Here is a 20,897-nt window from a genome sequence, read left to right on the forward strand (position 1 = left end):
AGTGTTTTGATATCTATAGCCTAGTTTTTAGAATACTTCTTTTGTCATAACTCCTACATGGTACATGTAAAAGGCACCATATCATCTATTCTCAGCTGCTTTTGTCCTTCAGAGCAATAACAAAATATCTCAGTATGTGCTACGCCTAAAAATCGGTATTTCCTGTGACTTAATTTTGAAAATTCTCCTAAGAGCCTAAGAAAGGCACTTTGTCCATTGTAACTGCGCGCTATTTCATCTAATGCATTTGAATCCATGATTTGTAGTTGGGCAGTTTTACCATTTCCTTGTTATGGTTTTCTGTAAAAGTAACTGAAGAACTTAACGAACTGTCAAATTCTTGCGAAGTACAACCTCTTTTTTTACAATAGTTGTAGGTTGGCATTGTATGTTTATAAATTGTCTTTGTAAAAAAAAATTATACATATTAGCTGATCAAGGCTAGATAAAGTCTTCATTACTTACAAAAACCTTAAAAAGTCTTCATGGCTAATATAAGCGCTGTTTATACGAGGGGTGTTCAAAAAAGTTCTCGGCCTCACCTAGAAAAACGTCAGGGCAGTAAATTTTTTCTTAAACTATTTTATAATATAGTCCTCTCTAACTGCAATGCACTTGGTCCAGTGATGTTCCAGCTTTATTTTCCCCTTGTGGAAGAAGGTTGCATCTGGACCCCCCAGATAGGCCTATACCGCATAGATGACGTCATCATTACCATCAAAACGTTGACCACGTAAGTGGAACTTGAGTTTAGGAAACAGGTAGAAGTCCGAGGGTGCTAGGTCAGGTGAAATTGGAAGGGTGGGGTTAGACTGCAAACCCAAATTCGTTTGCTGCTGTCGCTGACCCCTGTGTTGTGTGGACAGGTGCATTTTCATCACGCCAGCTCGGAGCTTTCCTCTCCTTTTCTCTTTGATCGTTGCCCTCAAATGTCGTAATTCTGTTTTATAGTACTCCCCATTGATGCTTTAACCCCTTCGCATGTAGTCAATCATGATTACTTCCTTACTGTCCCAGAAAACAGAGGCAAAAACCCTGTCAACGGACGAAACTCGCTAAAACTTCTTTGGGGGGCGGGAAAAATTATTCATCCATTGTTTGCTCTGTTGTTTTGATTCGGGGTGAAAGTGGTGAACCCAGCTCATCTTGAGTGACAAATGGTTTGAGGAAACTGCATGAATTGGACTGAATTCGTTCCTTGAAATGTCAAGCCTGTTTAAGTTCTGATGTTCAAAAAACATTCGAGGCACCCACCATGCAGACAGTTTGTTCATCCCCAGGATTTTCGACAAAATATTGTGAACTGAGTCATAACACAGGCCAAAGAACCTGCTACATGTTGGACAGTCTCACATCTGTCATTCACTACCATGTGATGGATGGCCTCAACTGGATTGTCCGCGGTGCTGATTTGTGGCATCCTGACCTATGTTCATCTTTTGTGCTCTCCTTGCCGCGATTGTAGCTAGTAACCCCGTTCTTTATATTTAAATAAGAAGGGGAGTCATCACCAAGTGTCTTGACCATGTCTTCATGGATGTCCTTAGGAGACTTTCTTTTTTATCGATACACTTGATCACAGCACACGCTTCTTTTGCGGCCATTTTGTGATTTGCCCTCACCCACCCCATTTTCACGGGGCGTCACGTGCTCATTAATGAATACAAAAATTTGAATTTTTGTGTGCAGTGATGTAAGACGTCATAGTATACAGCTATACCAAAGAATAGGAGTTTGACCTTTATTTTCTAGGTGAGGCCGAGAACTTTTTGAACACCCCTCGTATACTATAGACTAAAGTAAAGAGGCTTTTTAAGGCTATAGGGCTAGTGAGTTGCTGATTCACTAATCCAGTGCAAGACATTGAGGGCGGAGCCCATCCCTCTCCTTCCACTGCCGTTTACCTTCCTAGTATATTTTACACCTATAGTGGAATAAGAAAAGTCCTGTCAAGTGCCTTTTCCAAAGACACAGTGTCTTGCAAGGTATTGAACGTGAACGCTAGTCCACTCGGCTACTATATCTAGACGTCATATGGTATAGTAGTACTTTCAGTTAAACTTTAAACTAACTTGTAACTTTGTGTAACTACTTGAGTATGTTGCACAAGTCCGATGAATACGTGGTGTATCAACTGAATCTTAACGGGGTCAGTAAGTCCCAAGTCGTGGGACTGCGCACGTCCCTACTGACTACAGAGTGTGTTGACTCACCCAAATTGGTATCAGGCAGCGTCCAATAATGTTAAAGTGATTCGATCACAGCCCTATGGGATTAAGCCCTGATCTCCACTTTAAATGATTCGAGGCCGGACTTTAAATTGCAGGCTCAGGCTCAAATTCCACCTATAAGGTGGTGCTTTTATCACCTCATCTAAATGTTTGGAAGACAAGGTGACTAAAGCTACGTAGGCGATGTAAAGTTAAGATCCTCCTCTTAATTTACAAAGGAAATTGGTGGGGGTGGTCATTGGAAAACCCGAGAGCAGTCAGGGATGGCCAACAGGGGTTTAAGCGGTAGTGAGTGGGTGAGTGAGTGAAAGAGTGAGTGTGTGAAAGAGTGAGTGGGTGAGTGAGTGAAAGAGTGGGTGAGTGAGTGAAAGAGTGAGTGGGTGAGTGAATGAGTGAGTGAGTGAGTGAGTGAGTGAGTGCTTGCGTGCGTGCGTGCGTGAGTGAGTGAGTGCGTGCGTGAGTGGGTGAGTGAGTGAGTGAGTGAGTGAGTGAGTGAGTGATAAGTGAGTGAGTGAAGGAGGGAGTAAGTAAATGTAGTAAGTGACGGAATAAGTGACTATAGGAATGATAGTGCTGAGTGAGTAAAGGAGTAAGAGAGTGAAGGAGTGAAAGGGTGAATGACCGGGTGAGTGAGTGAGTAAGTGAGTGAGGGAGTGAGTGAGTAAGTTACGGAGTGTGAGTGAATGCTTGAGCGAGCAAGTGTATGAGTGAGTGATTGCGTGGAGGAGAGAGGGAGTAAGTGAGTGAGTGAGTGAGTTTTCTAGACTTGCCTCTCAACGCCACAAGATGGCATATATACGCATACAAAATAATTTACAGATCATCGAAATCTTTTCTTAAATTCTGGGTAACTTAATCTAGTTATGTTTTTGAGACTGTCAAGCAGTGGGTTGTTGTAATTCATATATATTTTACCGTCGCTCGCGTTCTTTTCAAAACCTGGAATTACCGAAAAAGGGAGACATAATTTGTCAGTACCTTATGATTATTCCGTAGCAGCAAACTGAGAAACCGAAAAGTGAAATGCGATAAATATACAATAAAAAGTCCTGAATGGCTCTTACAAACAAATAAACAAACAATTAATGTACAAACATAAAAAAAAATATTAATGAGGTCCTTGTTCCTTCCTTCGTCTGTAAATTTGCCATTAACGAACAATACAGTTTAACGGCATGTCAGTAGGGGGCGCGCCTTCCCTTATAGACGCCACACAGATGTGTGGATAAATGTTTGTATTTTCCGGCTGGGGAGTTACTTCTCTTTTTGCTGTTGTTGAAAAAATGGTTTTTACCTCCATGAAAAATGGAGGTATTGTTTTTGGCGCGTCTGTGTGTTTGTGTGTGTGTGTCTGTGTGTTTGTGTTTCCGCACAATAACTTTAGAACGCCTTTATAGATTGTGATGATATTTGGTACCTTGGTAGGTCTTAGGAAGATAAAGGCCAAGGTCAAATATGGGCCTCCTGGTGGCCGACCTTGATACTGCAGCAGAACTTCCGAAAGAAATAAGCGGTGTAAGTTTGGTCCCCCTTCAGCTTGTTCTGGAACTGCAGGGGACCTTCGGGCGAAATCTTTAAAAGCCAATAAGTCCAGATAGGAACAACATATTTTCATCATTTTTGGTGTGTTGGTAGCTGAGAGAGAGTTGTACATAATTAAATGCAAATTTTGCAAATGTGGGCTTAATTTGCATAATTAATGAGAAAATTCTATAATTACAGTGTTTTATATAATAGTACTTTCATACGTGCAATGTATGTAATCTATCGCAGATGGAACATCAAAAGATACCAATTATGCAAATGATGACCTAATTTGCATAATAAATGGGAAAATTCTGTGACTTCTTATTTGTGAATGATGGGAATTTTATACCTTGTGACATGTGTAAGCTACCTAAAGGTTAACATCACTATGCCTATATTAATAGGTTATGTTATTGTAGAGGTCATTTGCCTAATTAATGAGGACATGTTGAAAAAAAGTATGACAAAGGAGAGAAATTTTACATTAAAAATATTGTAATTTAAATTTAGAAAACCATAAATTGGACTAGATTGTGCTAATTATGACCTTATTTCCATAGTCAATGAGACAAAAAAAAATTACAAAAACTCATATATATTTAATGGAGGTATGAAATCTCAGAATTCTTGTTGGTCCTGTTTTGGCTGCCTTGCAGAGATCTAAATGTAATACCATGTTCTTATTTTTGGTGGTGTACAGGGAGGGTCAAAAGCCATGCTCTTAGATATATTTTTGGACTAAACGGCAATTTGAATGTTAGGTTACATTGCCAAATGAATTTAAGGTTTGCAATAGTAAGATAACAAAGTAGGTGGTTTTTGACGACTTAGTTCTTAGATTTTGACCATTTATTCTAATGGCGGCTGGTAAAAGTGGGCTGTTGCCAAAACGTTTCCTATTGCAAAAGACGATACAAATGCTCCCCCCTTCGACGGACTTGAAAAATACAAACCTCCGTTCATTTTTCACTACAGTGTGCTTAATGATTATAGAGACAGTATAGTAAAAGTCGCTGTGTGGCGCTGTGTCATCTGTAGTCTAAAATCCTTCTGTCGTTTACACCATGGAAGTGATTTTATGTAATTATACAACAATTTATGGAACGTGTCGCGAACATGCCTTTATTTTCAAATTTAGAATCCAAAAAAAGTTATATTTTGTTTTGTAAAATATAACATTATAACGCAAAAATGGCGTATTAAAGAAGAACTGCTGGCATCATCAGGGACATTCTTTCCGAGAACCACGTTGACACAGAGCGCGGAGTTTAAACTGGCCATGTAGGTAAGGATTGTTCTCATTGAAATGTACAGAATATACGTAACGGAGGTTACACCATCTCGCTTTGTTGTTGTTTTTTTCTACGGAAAGGTTTTACAGTTCTTAGCTGCATCTCTTATGACCAATGGAGCACATGTGAGGACATTTAAAAACTTGACAACTTTCTTTTACCAGGTGAATTCTTTACTGCTACTAAAAGTTACTGAGGTTAAAGTCATTTAAAGCATTTTGTTCAGCATCGGTGGCTACAATAGCAGCGAACACCCTTCCTCCTTCGCTTTAAAACCCAGACGATTTTGTCAAAACGACAATTTCTTGCCTTATATGCTGCTCTATTTAAAATTTACGACCGTCTTACTAGAGCGGAAATCTACGGTAACGGAGGTTACATATTAAGGCCTTAGTCAATGATGTTTATGGATGACATCAGCGCAAGCATTAGTTTCAGTCTCGAAAAAAACAACTAAAACTAGACATTTTGTTGCTCTCTGTTAGTTCTTAAAATACTCATGAAAGTGCTCAAATATTATTTATTTGTGGCTCTGTTTGAAATATGATCGGGCTTATTTCTTTAAAAGTATAGCCGAAGGCACATAATTATTACACATTTGTTTCTGTTCCAGTTTAATCTAAATATAAATCCTAACCAAAGGTCTAATTAGGTGGGACATATGGCAGGACTAAAAATTAAAGGCTTAAAATGGCTTCTGGTTCTTGCATTAAGCATATCAACAAGGAAGGTTCAAACAAAAAAGACACATCGTTTATTCAGTGCTTATCATGGCTTTCTTTATTCCATGTTTCTTAACTTAAAACAACATCTAAAGCACGAAAATACTTCGATAGGCTTTGCAAAAATAACCGCATTTTCTATGCAAAGCATAACGTAAAAGATATCAGGAATTTCACGTTTGGTCTGATATAATACAATGTAGAGGTCAGTAAGAAATGTTTGAGACAACAATTGTACTTTAAAGTAAATTTAGGGAGAAATACTATCGTCAATGTTGTATAATATAATACAACCATGTTTTTTTACAGTCTGTTGACCATTGATAGACCATTGTAATTAAATTTACTTAATTTTGACGAACCTATTTCAAATTCAATCTTTTTTCCGTGAGTCTTTGAATGTATCCGCGATCACGTGTTGATCATGTGACAATCACGTGTTGCTGCTTTTGGCCCCTTTTGGTTGGTGGTGTGACTGTCACCTGGCTATGACGTCATCGGTGACGACAGAGAGGATGCTGGGAGCGCATCAACCCTGGCAGAACTTCCAGAAGGAGTTGCTGCACTTCCCTGAAAAAAAGGGTTAATTTTTATATGTACAAGTTTTAAGTTTATTATATCTGTATAATAGAAAAAAATTCTACTTGTACAAGTTTTCACTAAATAACACACGTACACGATTCAACACGTCAGCAGAACGTACTGTGCTTGCGCGAAGTCTGGATTTTTCACGGTTGGTTGTTGGATGTTTGGTCAATGTTGCATCATAAATTAGCCAGTTGCAAACGATATGTTTCCCGACAAAACAATTTAAGAATACATACAGGATTTTATCAATAAATGTGTAATTTTGGCTTTAAATTCTCTTTAAGAGCCTTGAATTATAGAAGACGGGTTTTGTGAAGGCGCATGCCCAGTACATTTTGCCGACGTGGTGAAAAAATCTGTTCTCGATGATACCACAACGACATTGTTTGTTTGAAATAGGAGTGCTTGTTGACCGGTTATTTGTTAATGCGACACAAACAAACAAACAAACAAAATTTGTCCCATCATGCCAGTGCTCCAATTTTTGCTGACGTCGTTGAGAACTAAACTGACGCATGCGTAGACCTACCTTTCCACCTCTTGGCCGCGCGTTGCACCACGGTCGTCCTCAGGGACTCCCGACTCTCCTCGTCAGTGTCCATGACGTTCTGCGGGTGCCGCGCATGCGCGGGTCTCCCAGGAGAGTTTTCCAGCAGGGTTTTCCACAGGAGCCAATAGGCGGCCTCCTTCACATCCGGGACATCATCGTAGGGCGTAGATATGTCATCATCTAGCTGCAGGAAACGACAAAATGACAAATGTCAGAAAGCCCATCTTACAATGATAAGCGAAAAAAAGAAGATTTTGAAACAATGCTCTTAATAGAAGAAGAAGGTCTCCTTTGCTATTATGCAGAGCGTAGGGTGGTGCCCATATCCATTTCTGTAGCCCTTGGGCGACACACAGTTGTGCAATGCACTACAGCAGGGGGCTGGTCCGCTGGTAGTGTTTGTGTGTTTGACCTTCCCACACTCTTTCTCATATGTGCTGAGTGCTAAGCAGAGAACGAAGTGTACCATTTTTAAAGTCTTTGGTATGTCCAGCCGGGGTTTGAACTCACGACCTCCCGGTTACCAAGCGAGCACTCTACTAATCAATCTATTGCACCGGCTCTTAATAGGCAACAAACAAATACATGGCCGTCTCCGGTAATGATTAAATGAATGGCGATTTCTACTGCACGCTTTTTGCCACATTGGGATGAGTACAGATCAGAAGAAAACATGATGAACAGATACAATATATTAGAATATATCAAATAAAACTAAGTATATTTGTTTAATATACCAATGTAATTGTCCATAACAATAATAATGTTTGTGAATGAATCCAAGCCACACAATGTCAAACCTATTGAATGTAGCTGCAACGTCGAGGCATTTCTTGAAATTGCAATTAATATCAATCAATTCTTACTCATTTACATAATAAAGATATGGTCTTACTATATTCTATTGAGGATTTTAAGTACGGCCGATCCTGTGAATAGACTGAAATATTAAATTATTAGGATCAAATATTTGCCAAAGGCTATCGTCACAAACCAAGTTGACGTATATCTTAGTGAATGCCGAGTACCTGCAGGAAATCGGCATCTTAAAATAGCGAATGTGTGAAACACAAGCTTTGTTGTAACCCACACACCACACCCCCGACCTCACGTGTTTCTGTCATGCCTAACGTAAGAACCTGTCACTGTCAGTTTGAAGACACAAGGAACACCCGCTGAACGTCTTAGTGACCATATGTGGGGATGATATTTTTACAGTATCTATCCCCACCTGAACCATGGTGTTTTCAGTAAAGCCTGATCTCAAAATTAAACGTCAGCACTGTACAAAATCGTGTCTTTGAGCTTATGTTAATATTGAGGTCACAATTCTTACACTTAATACAGCTTAAACGAAAATATAGCAGACACCAAAACACATAGAAATTCTTAATAACGATTATGGGCACTATTTCTGTATATTCTTGATATGGATTGTTAATTTTTGTTCATACAACAAACAACCCGGCCGGGGCCTGGTTTGGAAATGTGACCTAAGTATTAAGCATGCATAAAGGTACCTACGAAGGAAGAAGCGTTTTAAATGCATTTATATTATTCTAGATCCGTTCCCGCAGTACGTGTGTAGATATATTTTGTCTTTATCACCGATTTCGCAACATGTATATATTTCTATTTGCGTGTAAATGTGATAACTGGAAGACTAGCCTAACGAAGATGAAATGTTTTAAAACAAATGCTAGGCTTTAATGAATACGGAAAAATGGATTCTGTGCAGTATCAAAAGTGTCTGTGTTCTCACTGGTAGTTTTGTAGAAGACTTGCCAGTGACACGACAGCTAAAAAATAGCATACTAGTAAAGCAAACTGTCGTTCCACGGGTGAAATGTGTTTGAATATACTGGCAACATATGACCTGAAAACGTGTTGAAGACAGCCATTGTGACTTAAAGTCATTGATGTTAACTGAAGCATGAAGACGACAAGTCCTGCTGTGAACAGGAGCGGGTGTTTGGTTCAGAGTGAACGGTGGGTAGGGGACAGCCCACTAATTCCAGCCCCTATTGGAATATATAGAAAACATCTAAGAACTGAGCTGTCAACAATCACCTACTTGAGTGTTCAACTATTGCAAACACACACTGACAGGGTAGTCCAACTTCCAAATTGTCCATTTAGTCAAAAAATTTCGCTTTTTGACCAGCGAAACATAGCATGGCAAATGCAAACACTGGCAGCATGACCTCTGACCCCCTTGAAGACCAGAAGACAAGAAGATGGGAGTAGTTTTAAGAACTCTACCAAGCAGCCAAAACAACACTAACAGCCAGTTTTTTCAAGTTGATAGAAATAACTCTCCAGCTGGAAAATGACAGCATTTATCCACACATACCAAAAAAAAGGCTGTTTTCAGTTGGTTTGGCTGCACTCAATCAAATCAGACTGGGCCCTCTGGGCATGCGCCAATTGGTGACCTTTGTCCGGTACAGACAGGCCCTGCAGGGTACCGGCTATACCGTCTTTACATGTTTGGTTTCTGTCTGGCTGACTTCCCTTCGAAATCTCATGTTCGGCTGCATTTGAAATCGTGCTTTATCAGAATTTGTCTTTAACCGTAGGGTCGTGTGGCACAGTCGGTAGGTCGCGGGTTCGAATCCTGCCCATGTCACCGATCTTGTGCCCTTGGGAAAGGCACTTTACACAAATTTCCTCACTTCACGTAGGTTGAAATGAGTGCCTAGCTTCGGTTAGGGACTTCCCTCGAATGGAACGTTAAATTGAGGTCCCGCGTTTGGGAGAGCCATACCCACGCACATTAAAGAACTCACCGCACTTGTCGAAAAGAGTAGGTAGGGGTCCTTCCCGGTGTGAGTGATTTAAACCTTACAGTCCGGTCTTACGCAGCTTGTACGTGATTGTACGTACATGTGCAAAACTGGTGTGTTACGCCTAAAGACGGTTTATCGGTCATGCAAAACAAACAAACAAACAAACAAACAAACAAACAAACAAAGCGTACGCTGACACCGTCCCCATTGAAATGTAAGTAGGGACACCAACAATTCGGTCAGTACAGCTTACATCATTAAATAAAATTTAGAGTTAACATGATCTACTACTGGTATTCCAGACATGGTAGAGCTCACAAGGGTATGGACCATATGTTCCAATCGATCAATCTATTAATCTGGAAGTAGTATTAAGCCTTGTTCATGTGAAGTCACCCAAACCGCGATTCGGGTAACTCGCATTCCTCACATCTGGTCCACGTGCCACACATTCCTTTGAAACCGTGTCCGATTACAATTTGCCTGAGCTGCATTTATTGTTCTTTGATGAAAACACACTGGGTAGCGTGTTATTAATGTCAGGGGTCAACGACCTTCTTGCTGATGCCCCCCTCCCAGCGTACCTCGGCCGAATGCCGACGTGGTCCCGCCAGAGGCGGTGAAGCTCGCCCTAGAACGGACACATTATTTTACCATTACTACTCTTTAAGTTGCTGCCACGTAAAATTTGGTATTGCATATAAATAAAGAAATATCACCCCGTAATCCATGACCAGGCGAAGTTATATTGAAATCACATTGCGTTCAGACGCAAATCGCGATGCGGGAAAACCGATTCGAAACCACTTCTAGAAGTGGCTTTGGATCGAGGCGCTTTCAATGTCATTTAAAGCGTTCAGATGGAGCCACTTGAAACAGGATTCTGGGTAAACCACATGTAAAGCGCCTTGGGTGACTTCACATGAACACGGCCATAGACTAGCGTGAATTTTCAATTATTGTTAATGTGAACCAGGTGGCATTCAAGTTACCCAGATAATAAAAGTGATTTTATTACGTCGCTGATGATCATTGCCCAGGGGTCACTGAAAGATTATGCATTGGCGTCAGTTCGTATGTGAGGGGCTTTTCATGGATCAAACTGGGATAGAAGGAGCAAGGACGAGTCGTCTAACCTTTGGCGGTAATCTCGTCACTTTTAAGCACACCTGAGCCGAATGTCTCGGCGCGGAATCGTGCACTACATTTCCTGTTATACAGACGTCATTTATAAGTGTAGCCGTTCCAAAAAGTCCTTCGACAGAAACTATTGGAGTTTTATTCTCATGTTTTGTTTTAATAAATTTAGAAAAGCAAAAACGTTAAAATTTGTGGCCAGATTCTCAAAGGGACCTGTAATTTTCTATGTGCATGCAGCGAGACTGCAAGACCCGATGGAATTTTACATGGCCCTCTTTCTTTCGGATAAAGATTCTAAAAGTAACAATATAGATTCTTTTTTTCCGACTGAAAAAACAAACAAACAATGCAAACCATTGGAAACATATAGTTCCTAAACGCTTCGAGGAGAAATCAAGGATTCCTGAATGCACAGTCTTAAAGAGATGACCCGGATTGCTGACCTTTGACCTGTATTCTTATTCCCGAATGTACACCACTGGGAGATGACCCAGATGACTGACCTTTGACCTATATGTCGTTTACCAATGATGTACTGGTTCCAAATATAAATTGCAAGCCACGGAGAATGAAAACAAAGTCGTTACTTGATTCCACTGACATTACCTTGTTTAGTGACCTTAACTTTTCGGTCAGACCCTGCAGCATATGCGTGAGAATAGTGCTGCAAGATAAATAATACGCCGTTAACAGTTCAAGAGATCTGATTTACCAGAGTAACCTCAGGCGTGGGTTTGAATCAAATGTCAGAGCTGATATAAAGGTTAAAACAATTATCTGGTTGACCAATGATGAAACCCAGAGATTACAGGGTATCAGGCACGTGGGTTCCAAGGAAGGGACATGCGCACATTACTGGTAAACAGGAGATACACCCTGTCAACTTGGAGTGAAGAAGTATGGCAATGACCAAGGTGAGGAGTTAAATGAATAAATAAATACATAGGATCAGTAGAACTTCTGACAAGCAGATTTGTGACTACATCCAAAATATAATCATGGGGAAAATAAAATTAAAGAATTCGAATTACGTAAATGGTTTATGTGTGTGGGTTCTTTAACGTGCGTGGGGTGTGGCTCTCCCAAACACGGGACCTTAATTTGACGTCCCAGCCAAGGTAAGGTATTCATTTACACCTGATTGAAGTGAGGAAAGTCGTGTAAAGTGCATTTCCTAATGACCGGTGACATCGGACAGGTTTAAATCTCCAGACCTCTAGGGTGTGAGCCGAACACTCTACTCGCCACACGACCCCAACATAGATTTTTGCTAGCATTGAAGTGAATCAGAGATTGTAATACTATTCAGTCAATACTAAATTCTATCGTATTTTTCCTTTCTTCTTATTTTGCGGGGCAAAAAAATTAAAACCTAGAAAACAACATTTCAATTGCAACTGTAATACAACTACATATCGTAATAAAATGGTAGAGATATTGGTAAAAAAAAGTTCGAATTCGAACCCGGGTCAAAAAGCCTAATTCCTACAACCTATTCCTGTATATTACAAAACGTCACACTTAAAGTTTGCCGTTCTGCGAAATGGCATCGGCCTCTTTAAGTGGCAACGACACGCGAATATATACGAGACTACCGCGAATACGAAATTACCTTCGGGGCCACCCTGGCTGTCTTCGCCAGGGCATTCACACTACAAAACTACGCCAAGGTCTTTCTACCAGACCACCTGCTTCTCTAAACAGTGTTCTGACTAACAGTCTCACAGTGACGCAAGCAGGAAGGACAGGGTCTGGCCATGTACTAGATGAAGCCATTCATGCTAATGCATAAGAAGGTCAAAACCATTATAACGAATTAGCGGTCCTCTATGATAGTCGACTTCGACGTTGATGCAATATAAATTAATCTCTACAAGTGAAATCAACACTGGAATTGGATTAGAAAACGTTTTAGGTACTTTTCTCCCTCTTAGAAGCACCGCAACTGTAGGTAACATTGACAGGGCAACGTTACGTAATGTTGACGTCAGTGGTGGTTTCCATATGTTTGTTTATACTCTTAGGCCACAGCAAGTAAATTTTATGGATGGCATCCTCCGCAGACTCCAAATATAATGCGAACGGGCGAAAAAAACAAGGCGGGCCGAAAAAAATAAGGTTTCTACATTCTAAAATTTTGACTCAATCATTGTACAAATGGTTTTTATTCAGTGGGAATATCACATATACACAGCCAACATCACATATCACTGCATCAAAGTAAGAAACATAACATTGAATCAGAGCTTTATCTTGTCTCCCATCCACGTTCCGGCATGGCAACAGACATCTTTACCCATTTTCGGCATGTTGACCACTGTCAGAAGGCAACAAAATTTCTTGTTGCTTTTTTTTAAATCAGGTGAAAATCAATGCGCGCGCTGATGTCATCCATAAAATTACTTGCTGTGGCCTTAGTATCTATTTTTTCCTTTCGACCCTTAACCACCCCGTTCCACACAAGACCCGAAAAACATTAACGATACTTCTGCAACAAGAATATCTCTGATTTCTATTTAAGATATGATATAATAATTTATATTGTTACTCGTAGTTTTAAACTATTTCTAATTATCCATTACAAAATGGTTTCATTGTCTCCTCCATATTTCAAAACTTAAGACAGAAATTTCAAAGGTCGTTCAATGGCAATGCATATGATACTGAAATGACTAGAATGTTTTCAATACGATGAATGTGTTATGCTGTATCATGTACGTGCTTCTTTCTAATGAAAAGCAATTGTTATAACAGCTAAAAAGGTACCCTGCTAGAAAGCTAGTCGGAATGTTGACTGACAAGTGGGTTCGTGTGGCGTAGAGGTCCCGGTTTCGAGTCCTGATATGCCCTTGGGAAAGGCACTTTACACGACTTTCCTGAGTATTGTCTTGTACTATGTCTGTTCTCTGCGTTGGTGGCGGCATAAAATAGGTTGATATAGCTTGAGTGTGCTGCCACCCATAATGTCTAGTCATGAAATGTTGAAATAGAAAAATTTGGAATATGAAAAAATGCTGAAATTCTATTTCTACTAATGTCGCGGTATAATGTACAACAGTTATCATATAGTTTACACACCATTTTCGAAGCTGTTCAAACTAAAGGTAAACACATTATTCCTAACGTATGACTCTGACGCAAAAGTGCCAGTAGCTAATGATAAAGACAAATGTTTTGACACGAGTTGTCAGCCAACGACTTTGGCCGTAAATTTCTATTTCCGCAACCCTAACAGACGGGAGGAAGCTGTAGTGTTTGTAGTAGATATATACCAAATGGGGCGCTAATATATTTGCACAATCACATGTGTGGTGATTACTATATATGCGCGTGGATACAGTTTGCTTTACTCTTTATTTCGCATCATTAGAATATACTTTTTAAGAAACAAACGAGCAAATGGTGAGGCAAGAGTACTGCAAGGTTCTTGACAAGACGAAATTTAAGTAAATACGGGGTTCTTTGCATAAGGTAAAAAAGTACGAAGGTGCCGTCGGCACCAGGTGTTCCAAGGTATCACTTAGCGGTATGTCAACACTAGGTTTACATATGTCAACAGCACATTGACATGGTGGCTGACAGAATGATCTCATGGTCTAGTTGTAAGGATTGACTTAGAATAGGAAGGTTTGAGGTTGAAATCCTGGGCAGGCTCCAGTGTTTCGGCGTTGGTTGAAACAATTTCTTTTTTGTCGACTCCTGATCTCCAAAAACAGATATCAGGAGCTTGTATTATAGTACCGACAAGGTTGCATATGCTGATTCCATCGCAAAATTTAAAAAAAAAACACGGTAAACAGTGGAAATGAACTCAAAACAACGCGATCAAAAAGCTTGGAGATCGCACACGGGCGGATGCAGACTCCATACTCTAGTTTCAGGGTTGACATATTGAAGAAATATATTGTAAATACACAGAAAAACGTGAGACTGACCGGGTCCTTGCTTCTGCTCTAATAGAGACAACGCAAATCTTACTGTGACTGTACCGAATTCGTGACTGCAACTGCCTGTAACAACAGAAACTATGAGCGCTATCCTTTATAAAACTTTCAGCATGTTCCCTATTATACTTACCTTGCTTGAAACATGTTCAGATCAAGCGGTGGGTATGCATGCAAATGTACAACTATGACTTTTGTTATCATAATGTTAACGCTATGGAAGCTGCAGAATACTACCCATTGCCCACAAACTCTTAAAAAAAACAGGCATATCTAGGGCAGCAGTTACTCATTCGGCAATTTTGCTTGATGCATGGTTCAAATGTGTTGTCAGTAAGTATTGCATAGGACGTAATACAAACACAAGAAATTACTCTTACACTACCACAAAGCTGTTACCAGGTATGTTTTTAAGTATTTGTAAACTGGAACCGCAAGGCGAGAATAAAATCACTACCTCACGGTTGTTTTATTTTTAGGCATTGTATATCTATATAATTAACACCGCAGGTGGGTAAATGTATACATATGGCAGGCCGGATGGCACTCCGGAGCGGATACATGTTGTATAACTATATACATATACTGTATGCTATACGCAAGCAATGAATGCAAACAAAGATCTCTTTGACTGAATATATCCCCAGACGATTGACGTATTCGGTGCATATTCACTGGCATGCTTATGTTACTGTTACTAATACTACACAGGGACTCTATATTATTGGCTTCGGACCAAATAAGAACTGAAAACAGCATTTTCTCATTTTATTACAGTCCTACAGAAGTAGTGACCGGTGCAATAGCTCAATTGGTAGAGTGCTCGCTTTGTAACCGGGAGGTCGTGAGTTCAAACCCCGACCGGGTCATACCAAAGACTCTAAAAATGGTACCAGCAGACTAACCCCCTGCGGTAGTGCATTGCACAACTGTGTGTCGCCCAAGAGCTACAGAAATGGATATGGGCACCACCCTACGCTCTGCATAAGGGCATGGGAGACCTTTCTTTCCTTTCCTTTCCTTTCCTTTCCTTTCCTACAGAAGTATTTTGTGTTTGTGCTACTTGGTAGTGAAATTTTTCACAGAAGGGTAAAGGTGGTAAGGTGCTCAGTTGTGGTTTAAAATCTGGAAAACGGATGACTTTAAGTTATTGGGCCGTACTTAATTTGCCCTCTCAGGAAAGCTATGTCAAACTCTCTGTAACGTACGTAGTGTTTAACAATGCCTCGCTGGATGGTACCTATTAATAAGGTTCTGGGGTATGGATCCTTGGACCTTCCCTGTGTTAGTGGTTAAAACCTTACAGTCTGGTCTCAGGTTTAACATCTTGAAAATGTGATAGTCACCTGTTATGTCAATCCGTCCACGAATGCGGCAAAATCTTAATAAGTAGATTAATATCCAAATATCAATAAACATATGAATAAAAGAATTGTGTTATCGTTTAGCTAATAAAAGTGAGGATCACACATAGTTACTGTTGTCCAATGTTTTTAGCATAGTGTCTCTTTTATCGAAGTGCGGGCGGATTTTCTTCGGAAGTATAGTAGTTTCCCACCGCCCTGCTCAACTGGCCGCCCGGTGGGAGTGTTACACCCGCAGGAGTTTTGCACGGCAGGAGTTTCGTTATCGTGGTGGTCCTAATTAAAGTCATGACGTGCAAAACCTACCGGGGAGTCTTGTTTAGTCGGGCGGCAAAGAGGTCCTGTAGTCCTGATGAGAACAGACACAAGCCACGGTAGACTGGAAACCAGGTCACAGAAATTTCTAGCTTCATATCTAATACTGATATTAGTGATAATGACTAAATATATTCCGTGTTAATTTACGTTTATTTTCTGGAATTATACGTGTTTATCCCTTTAATTTTCTCATTTAAACGACTGCGTCCTAGAAAAATGCTGTTGATGAAAGTCACATCGTTGTAGGGCAAATCGTGGGGCAAATCGCCTAGCCAAAGTTAAGGATCGTGACTAGAATTTTAAGATAACAGGTCTTATTTTTCAAACGAATATGTTGAATGGCACAGGTCTTTAGAATTATTTTTCCATGCGTCAGTGTACGAGTTAAGCGGGCGACGGCGACGTCAAAATCTCCGCAAGTCTTTCATGTGACGTTTGTCTCAGTAAAAAAGGGATCTATTAATAATAATGATTGAAATAGGGAAAATTGAGAACAGAATATGATTCAACTTCTGCAGCCAGTGTCACTACATTTCCTGTTGCAAGGGATGTGTAACGTTTTCGCGTAGTTGAAGCTTAGAGTAATTTTTCATCAAAGAAAATATCCTTTTTTGTGTCGTTAATGAGGTAAAGCAAAATTGTTTAAAGCGTTCTTCTTTGCTTTGTTTGAAGAAGCCGCGCCACTTGATTACATATTATGGACTTCAGACGTCACATAATTTCAATATCAGCTGAAACCGCCTTCTACGCCCGAGGCATTTTGGAATACTTAGAGCGAAATAAACACCGTAGCTAAACAGTATCCAAATTTTGCACTCAAATATGACCAAAAGACGTCTTTTTTTCCCCTTTCTTCCAAATATTCAAGGAGGATAGTTCCCATGACTACAAGCTTTTATTTATTTATTTATTTATTTATTTCATTTTGGTTTAATGAACTAAAGGAGCCTTCATAATACTTTATTTAAAGTATGCTTTTAAAATATCAAATTCCATGTAGTGTATCAAAAACTAGGAATAATGGACGCTGACCTTTACGCATCGCTGAAAGTACGCTTAAATATCAGATTTTATGCAAAGGCCCACGTTTCTTTTAATATCAGCTTAAATGATATAATATCAGCTTTAATATCAGCCTAAATAGCCTTTACACATATTTTCTTTAAAGTATGCTTGAATATCAAATTCCGTGTAATGTATCAAAAGATTTTTATCTAAGCTCATAATGATAATATCAGGTTTAATTTTAGCTTAAAGAGCATTTACACATACTTTATTTAAGGTATCCTTAAGTATCACATTCCGCGTAGTGCATGCATCAATAGCTAGGAATACTGGACGTCGACCTTTATGCATGGCTTAAACTACGCTTAAATTCAATGCAATGACTCACGCTTTATTTTATACCAGCTTGCTATTTGTAGACGTAGAATTCTCATTCCTTTCTTGGAACACCGAGGTACATGTAATTTACCCGCCTCCATTATTACTTCTTTTGAAACCCACAGTAATATTGGGTACTTCAAAGACCCTTTGGTTGACGCTGAAAGTTCAGAGTAAAGAAGCCAAGCGTGTTACGTGGTACGGTTCACTCATATCGGTACCGTCAGCACTTATAGGTTCAGCTGTGTATAGCCAAATATGGCCTAGCCAAATATTCCAAAAAGCAGTTACTCAAGCAACTGGATATGATTTTGGAAACGGTCCGACGTTTCAGCTATTATCCACTAGCTTTCGTCAGTGACTGAGAGACCAGAAGAGAAATGCAGGTTTATAAGCACAAACTATTGATTGATATGCAAATAAAGTGAAGACAATTCTTTTGGAAGTCGAAAAGGGAACAAAAGTCAGACTAGCTGAAACGTCTAATCGTTTCCAAAATTATATCCAGTTGCTTGATTAACTGCTTTTTGTATTACCTGGATGTCTAACCTTCATCGACGTAGCCAAATATGGCCTACCGAAGTCCCCCAACCATGGTTAGGAGTAGTTTGAGAGGCTATTGTCATGTATGTATGATAGGATTTTCATGGAAAGCCTAATATGGCCTCCAAAACACTACCAAACTCCCCTAACCCTTCTTAGGAGTACGTAGGCCCGGACGTTATGGTCATGTATCGTGCTTTACAGATCGTAGCAAAATAAGGCCTTCAGAACACTGTCGAACTATACCTCCAAGGAGTGGGTCGGGAGGCTGTTGTCTTGTGTATGTTAGAGAGGCTTGCCATATAGCCGAATAAGGGCCCCCGAACACAGCCGAATTTCCCCCTAACCCTTCTTAGGAGTAGGCCGGGAGCCTACGGTCATGTACCGTGTGATAGGTGCTTCACAGATAGCCAAATATGTCCTTCTGAACAATGTCGAACTATACCTCAACCATGGTTAGGAGTGGGTAGGGAGGATATGGTCAGGTGTTTGTGACAGAGTCTTCACACATAGCCGAATATAGGCCTCCAGAACACTACTGAACTCCCCTAACCCTTCCCAGGAGTAGGCCGGGAGGTTATGATCATGTACCATGTGATAGGTGCTTCACAGATAACCGAATATGGCCTTCCGAATTAGTCTCCACCAGACTTCTTTTGCGGGCTGATTAAATCGTAGAAATCGGCCTAAAAAGGGTATTAATTGGCAAGAAAACGTAGCCAGCCAGAGAAGCTCCATTTGCCCCCGAGCACAGCTGAACTTTCCCCAACCATGGTGAGGAGTAGGTCGGCAGCAAGGTGGGCTGTGGTTGGCCTGTGCTCGGCCAGGTCGGCTACTGTTCCGCTACACCAGCCGAATGTTTCGAAATGTAAAAAAAAAACATTCGGGTGTTGACGGGAGGTTGGGTAAAGGTTGTGGACTGGTTTTCTGGAGTTCTGGCGTAGATCAGCAGTGTTTAGGGATTAAACTTGACTAACATTTAACTCAAATTTGATTTGTGTAAGAAGATATGCCTGGCTTGACTCTGGCCAGACTGCGCCCGAACAAGCTAACCTTGGTTGGTTGGTTGGTGCTCGGGGTAAGGCTATGTGTTTTACAAGAAAGACAAGAAGAAACACTGTACTTTAGGTCAAAAAGAGTCCATTAGCTGTCAACAGTAAGACATTTAATACAGTTCGTTGTCCTTGTGTGTTACGGTAATTTAAGGTAAACAGGTGTTCTCAGCAACTGACGCGCAGAAGATAAAGCCTTGCGTTAACGCTTACGTAAACTTTACGTACAAATGTGTAAGGCTTAGGCCTGACGCCGTCGCTTACGCCAGGGTCTCATAAACGGCCGTCAACATTTAAAACGGTCAATGACATACGGCTAGATTGTCGATACCACATCCGACAAACATGATCCGACATAAGAACGTTTTTAAGGCGCAAGGTACATACAAACAACATCGTAAATAATAGTAAATATATAAAAAAAGAAGACAGCACACAAGCTTGAATTTGAACCCGGACCAAACAGCCAAATCCTTAAACCCTATGCTTAGAAACGTCACAGTTCGGACGGAGTGTTCTGAAATACTGAAAGCTTGCCGTTAAGCTGTTTCAAATGGCATCGAACGTATACGAGATGGATATCAGCACCGCCGTCTGTAATGTTCGAAATCCAGTACCACAACATCTGAGCTAACCCTAGGATCGAACTTGCGCCCACCGGTAACGCAATCCCAAAGGCCGACTTTTACCGACTGCACTACAGGGACATTTTATCTCAATGTTAAAGGCACCCAAAGCGATTTCAAGGCAGCAGAACTTGATTTTCTTTAAAAAATTGTAAGTTAAGTTAACCCTAACCCAAAGCATACTCATATCTGATGCAAAAAATTACATGTTCGGCCGCTGATGGAAAAGGGCTGCATCTTTTTAACAGCGCCTGGGTTCTAGATTTTTATTTGTGGTACCACAAAATAAAAGGACTCTTTAAGTAGCGTATGTTTTGAACTACATTACACGTTACAAATAAGAATAATACAGAGTATATGGTAAGCAATTTGGTATTAAATTTCAATATTGGTTCTCGTCCAGATTATATATATATTTTTTTGTTTTGCCGCTCAGAAATTGCGTTTTATATGTGTAACAAAATAAACATGATTTCTCGACGAATAGCATACTGTGTGCAGGACGGGACGTTACCTGTGCTCTGTCTCCTCTCTCTGCTAGCCGCTGCTGGTAGGGGAGCATCTCAGCTGACGACCGGCACACCAGCAACGTCAGCACCGAGGACAGCAGCAGGGCGTGGACGGTCTTCATCTCGCAGTACGTCGACGGCAGTACGGCTCTCTGACGGTGATTTCTGTACGTGGACGACGCTGACGTCGTCTTTTATAGGAGAGAAGCCCGTACGTAAGTCGGAACTGTGACGAAGGCGTAATAACAGGGTGGTTCCTGACGGGGGCGGTTAAGGCTATAACGAGGCTTAATTTGAATAGGAAGCCACGCCCACGGTT

General features: G+C 40.5%; 1 protein-coding gene across 1 annotated transcript; it reads right to left on the reverse strand.

The window, feature by feature from the left end:
• Positions 1-5,783: 5,783 nt before the first annotated feature.
• LOC109470068 lies at positions 5,784-20,827 on the reverse strand. Its single transcript, XM_019768847.1, has 3 exons — positions 20,584-20,827; positions 6,890-7,094; positions 5,784-6,342 (listed from the first exon to the last, which is right to left on the reverse strand). Exons 1-3 carry the CDS (start codon positions 20,698-20,700, stop codon positions 6,302-6,304), a joined length of 363 nt encoding a protein of 120 aa, XP_019624406.1. The 5' UTR covers positions 20,701-20,827; the 3' UTR covers positions 5,784-6,301.
• Positions 20,828-20,897: the final 70 nt, after the last annotated feature.

The sequence above is a fragment of the Branchiostoma belcheri genome, unplaced genomic scaffold, assembly GCF_001625305.1.
Source record: "Branchiostoma belcheri isolate BF01 breed outbred unplaced genomic scaffold, Haploidv18h27 scaffold219, whole genome shotgun sequence".
Classification (NCBI taxonomy): Eukaryota; Metazoa; Chordata; class Leptocardii; order Amphioxiformes; family Branchiostomatidae; genus Branchiostoma; species Branchiostoma belcheri.

Excerpts from the sequence above, each read along its gene's own strand:
- LOC109470068 (XM_019768847.1), bottom strand. The coding sequence starts at position 20,700 with ATGAAGACCGTCCACGCCCTGCTGCTGTCCTCGGTGCTGACGTTGCTG. Across the intron at positions 7,095-20,583 it reads AGAGAGGAGACAGAGCACAG|CTAGATGATGACATATCTAC; the intron begins GTAACGTCCCGT and ends CGTTTCCTGCAG. Across the intron at positions 6,343-6,889 it reads CGCGGCCAAGAGGTGGAAAG|GGAAGTGCAGCAACTCCTTC; the intron begins GTAGGTCTACGC and ends CCTTTTTTTCAG.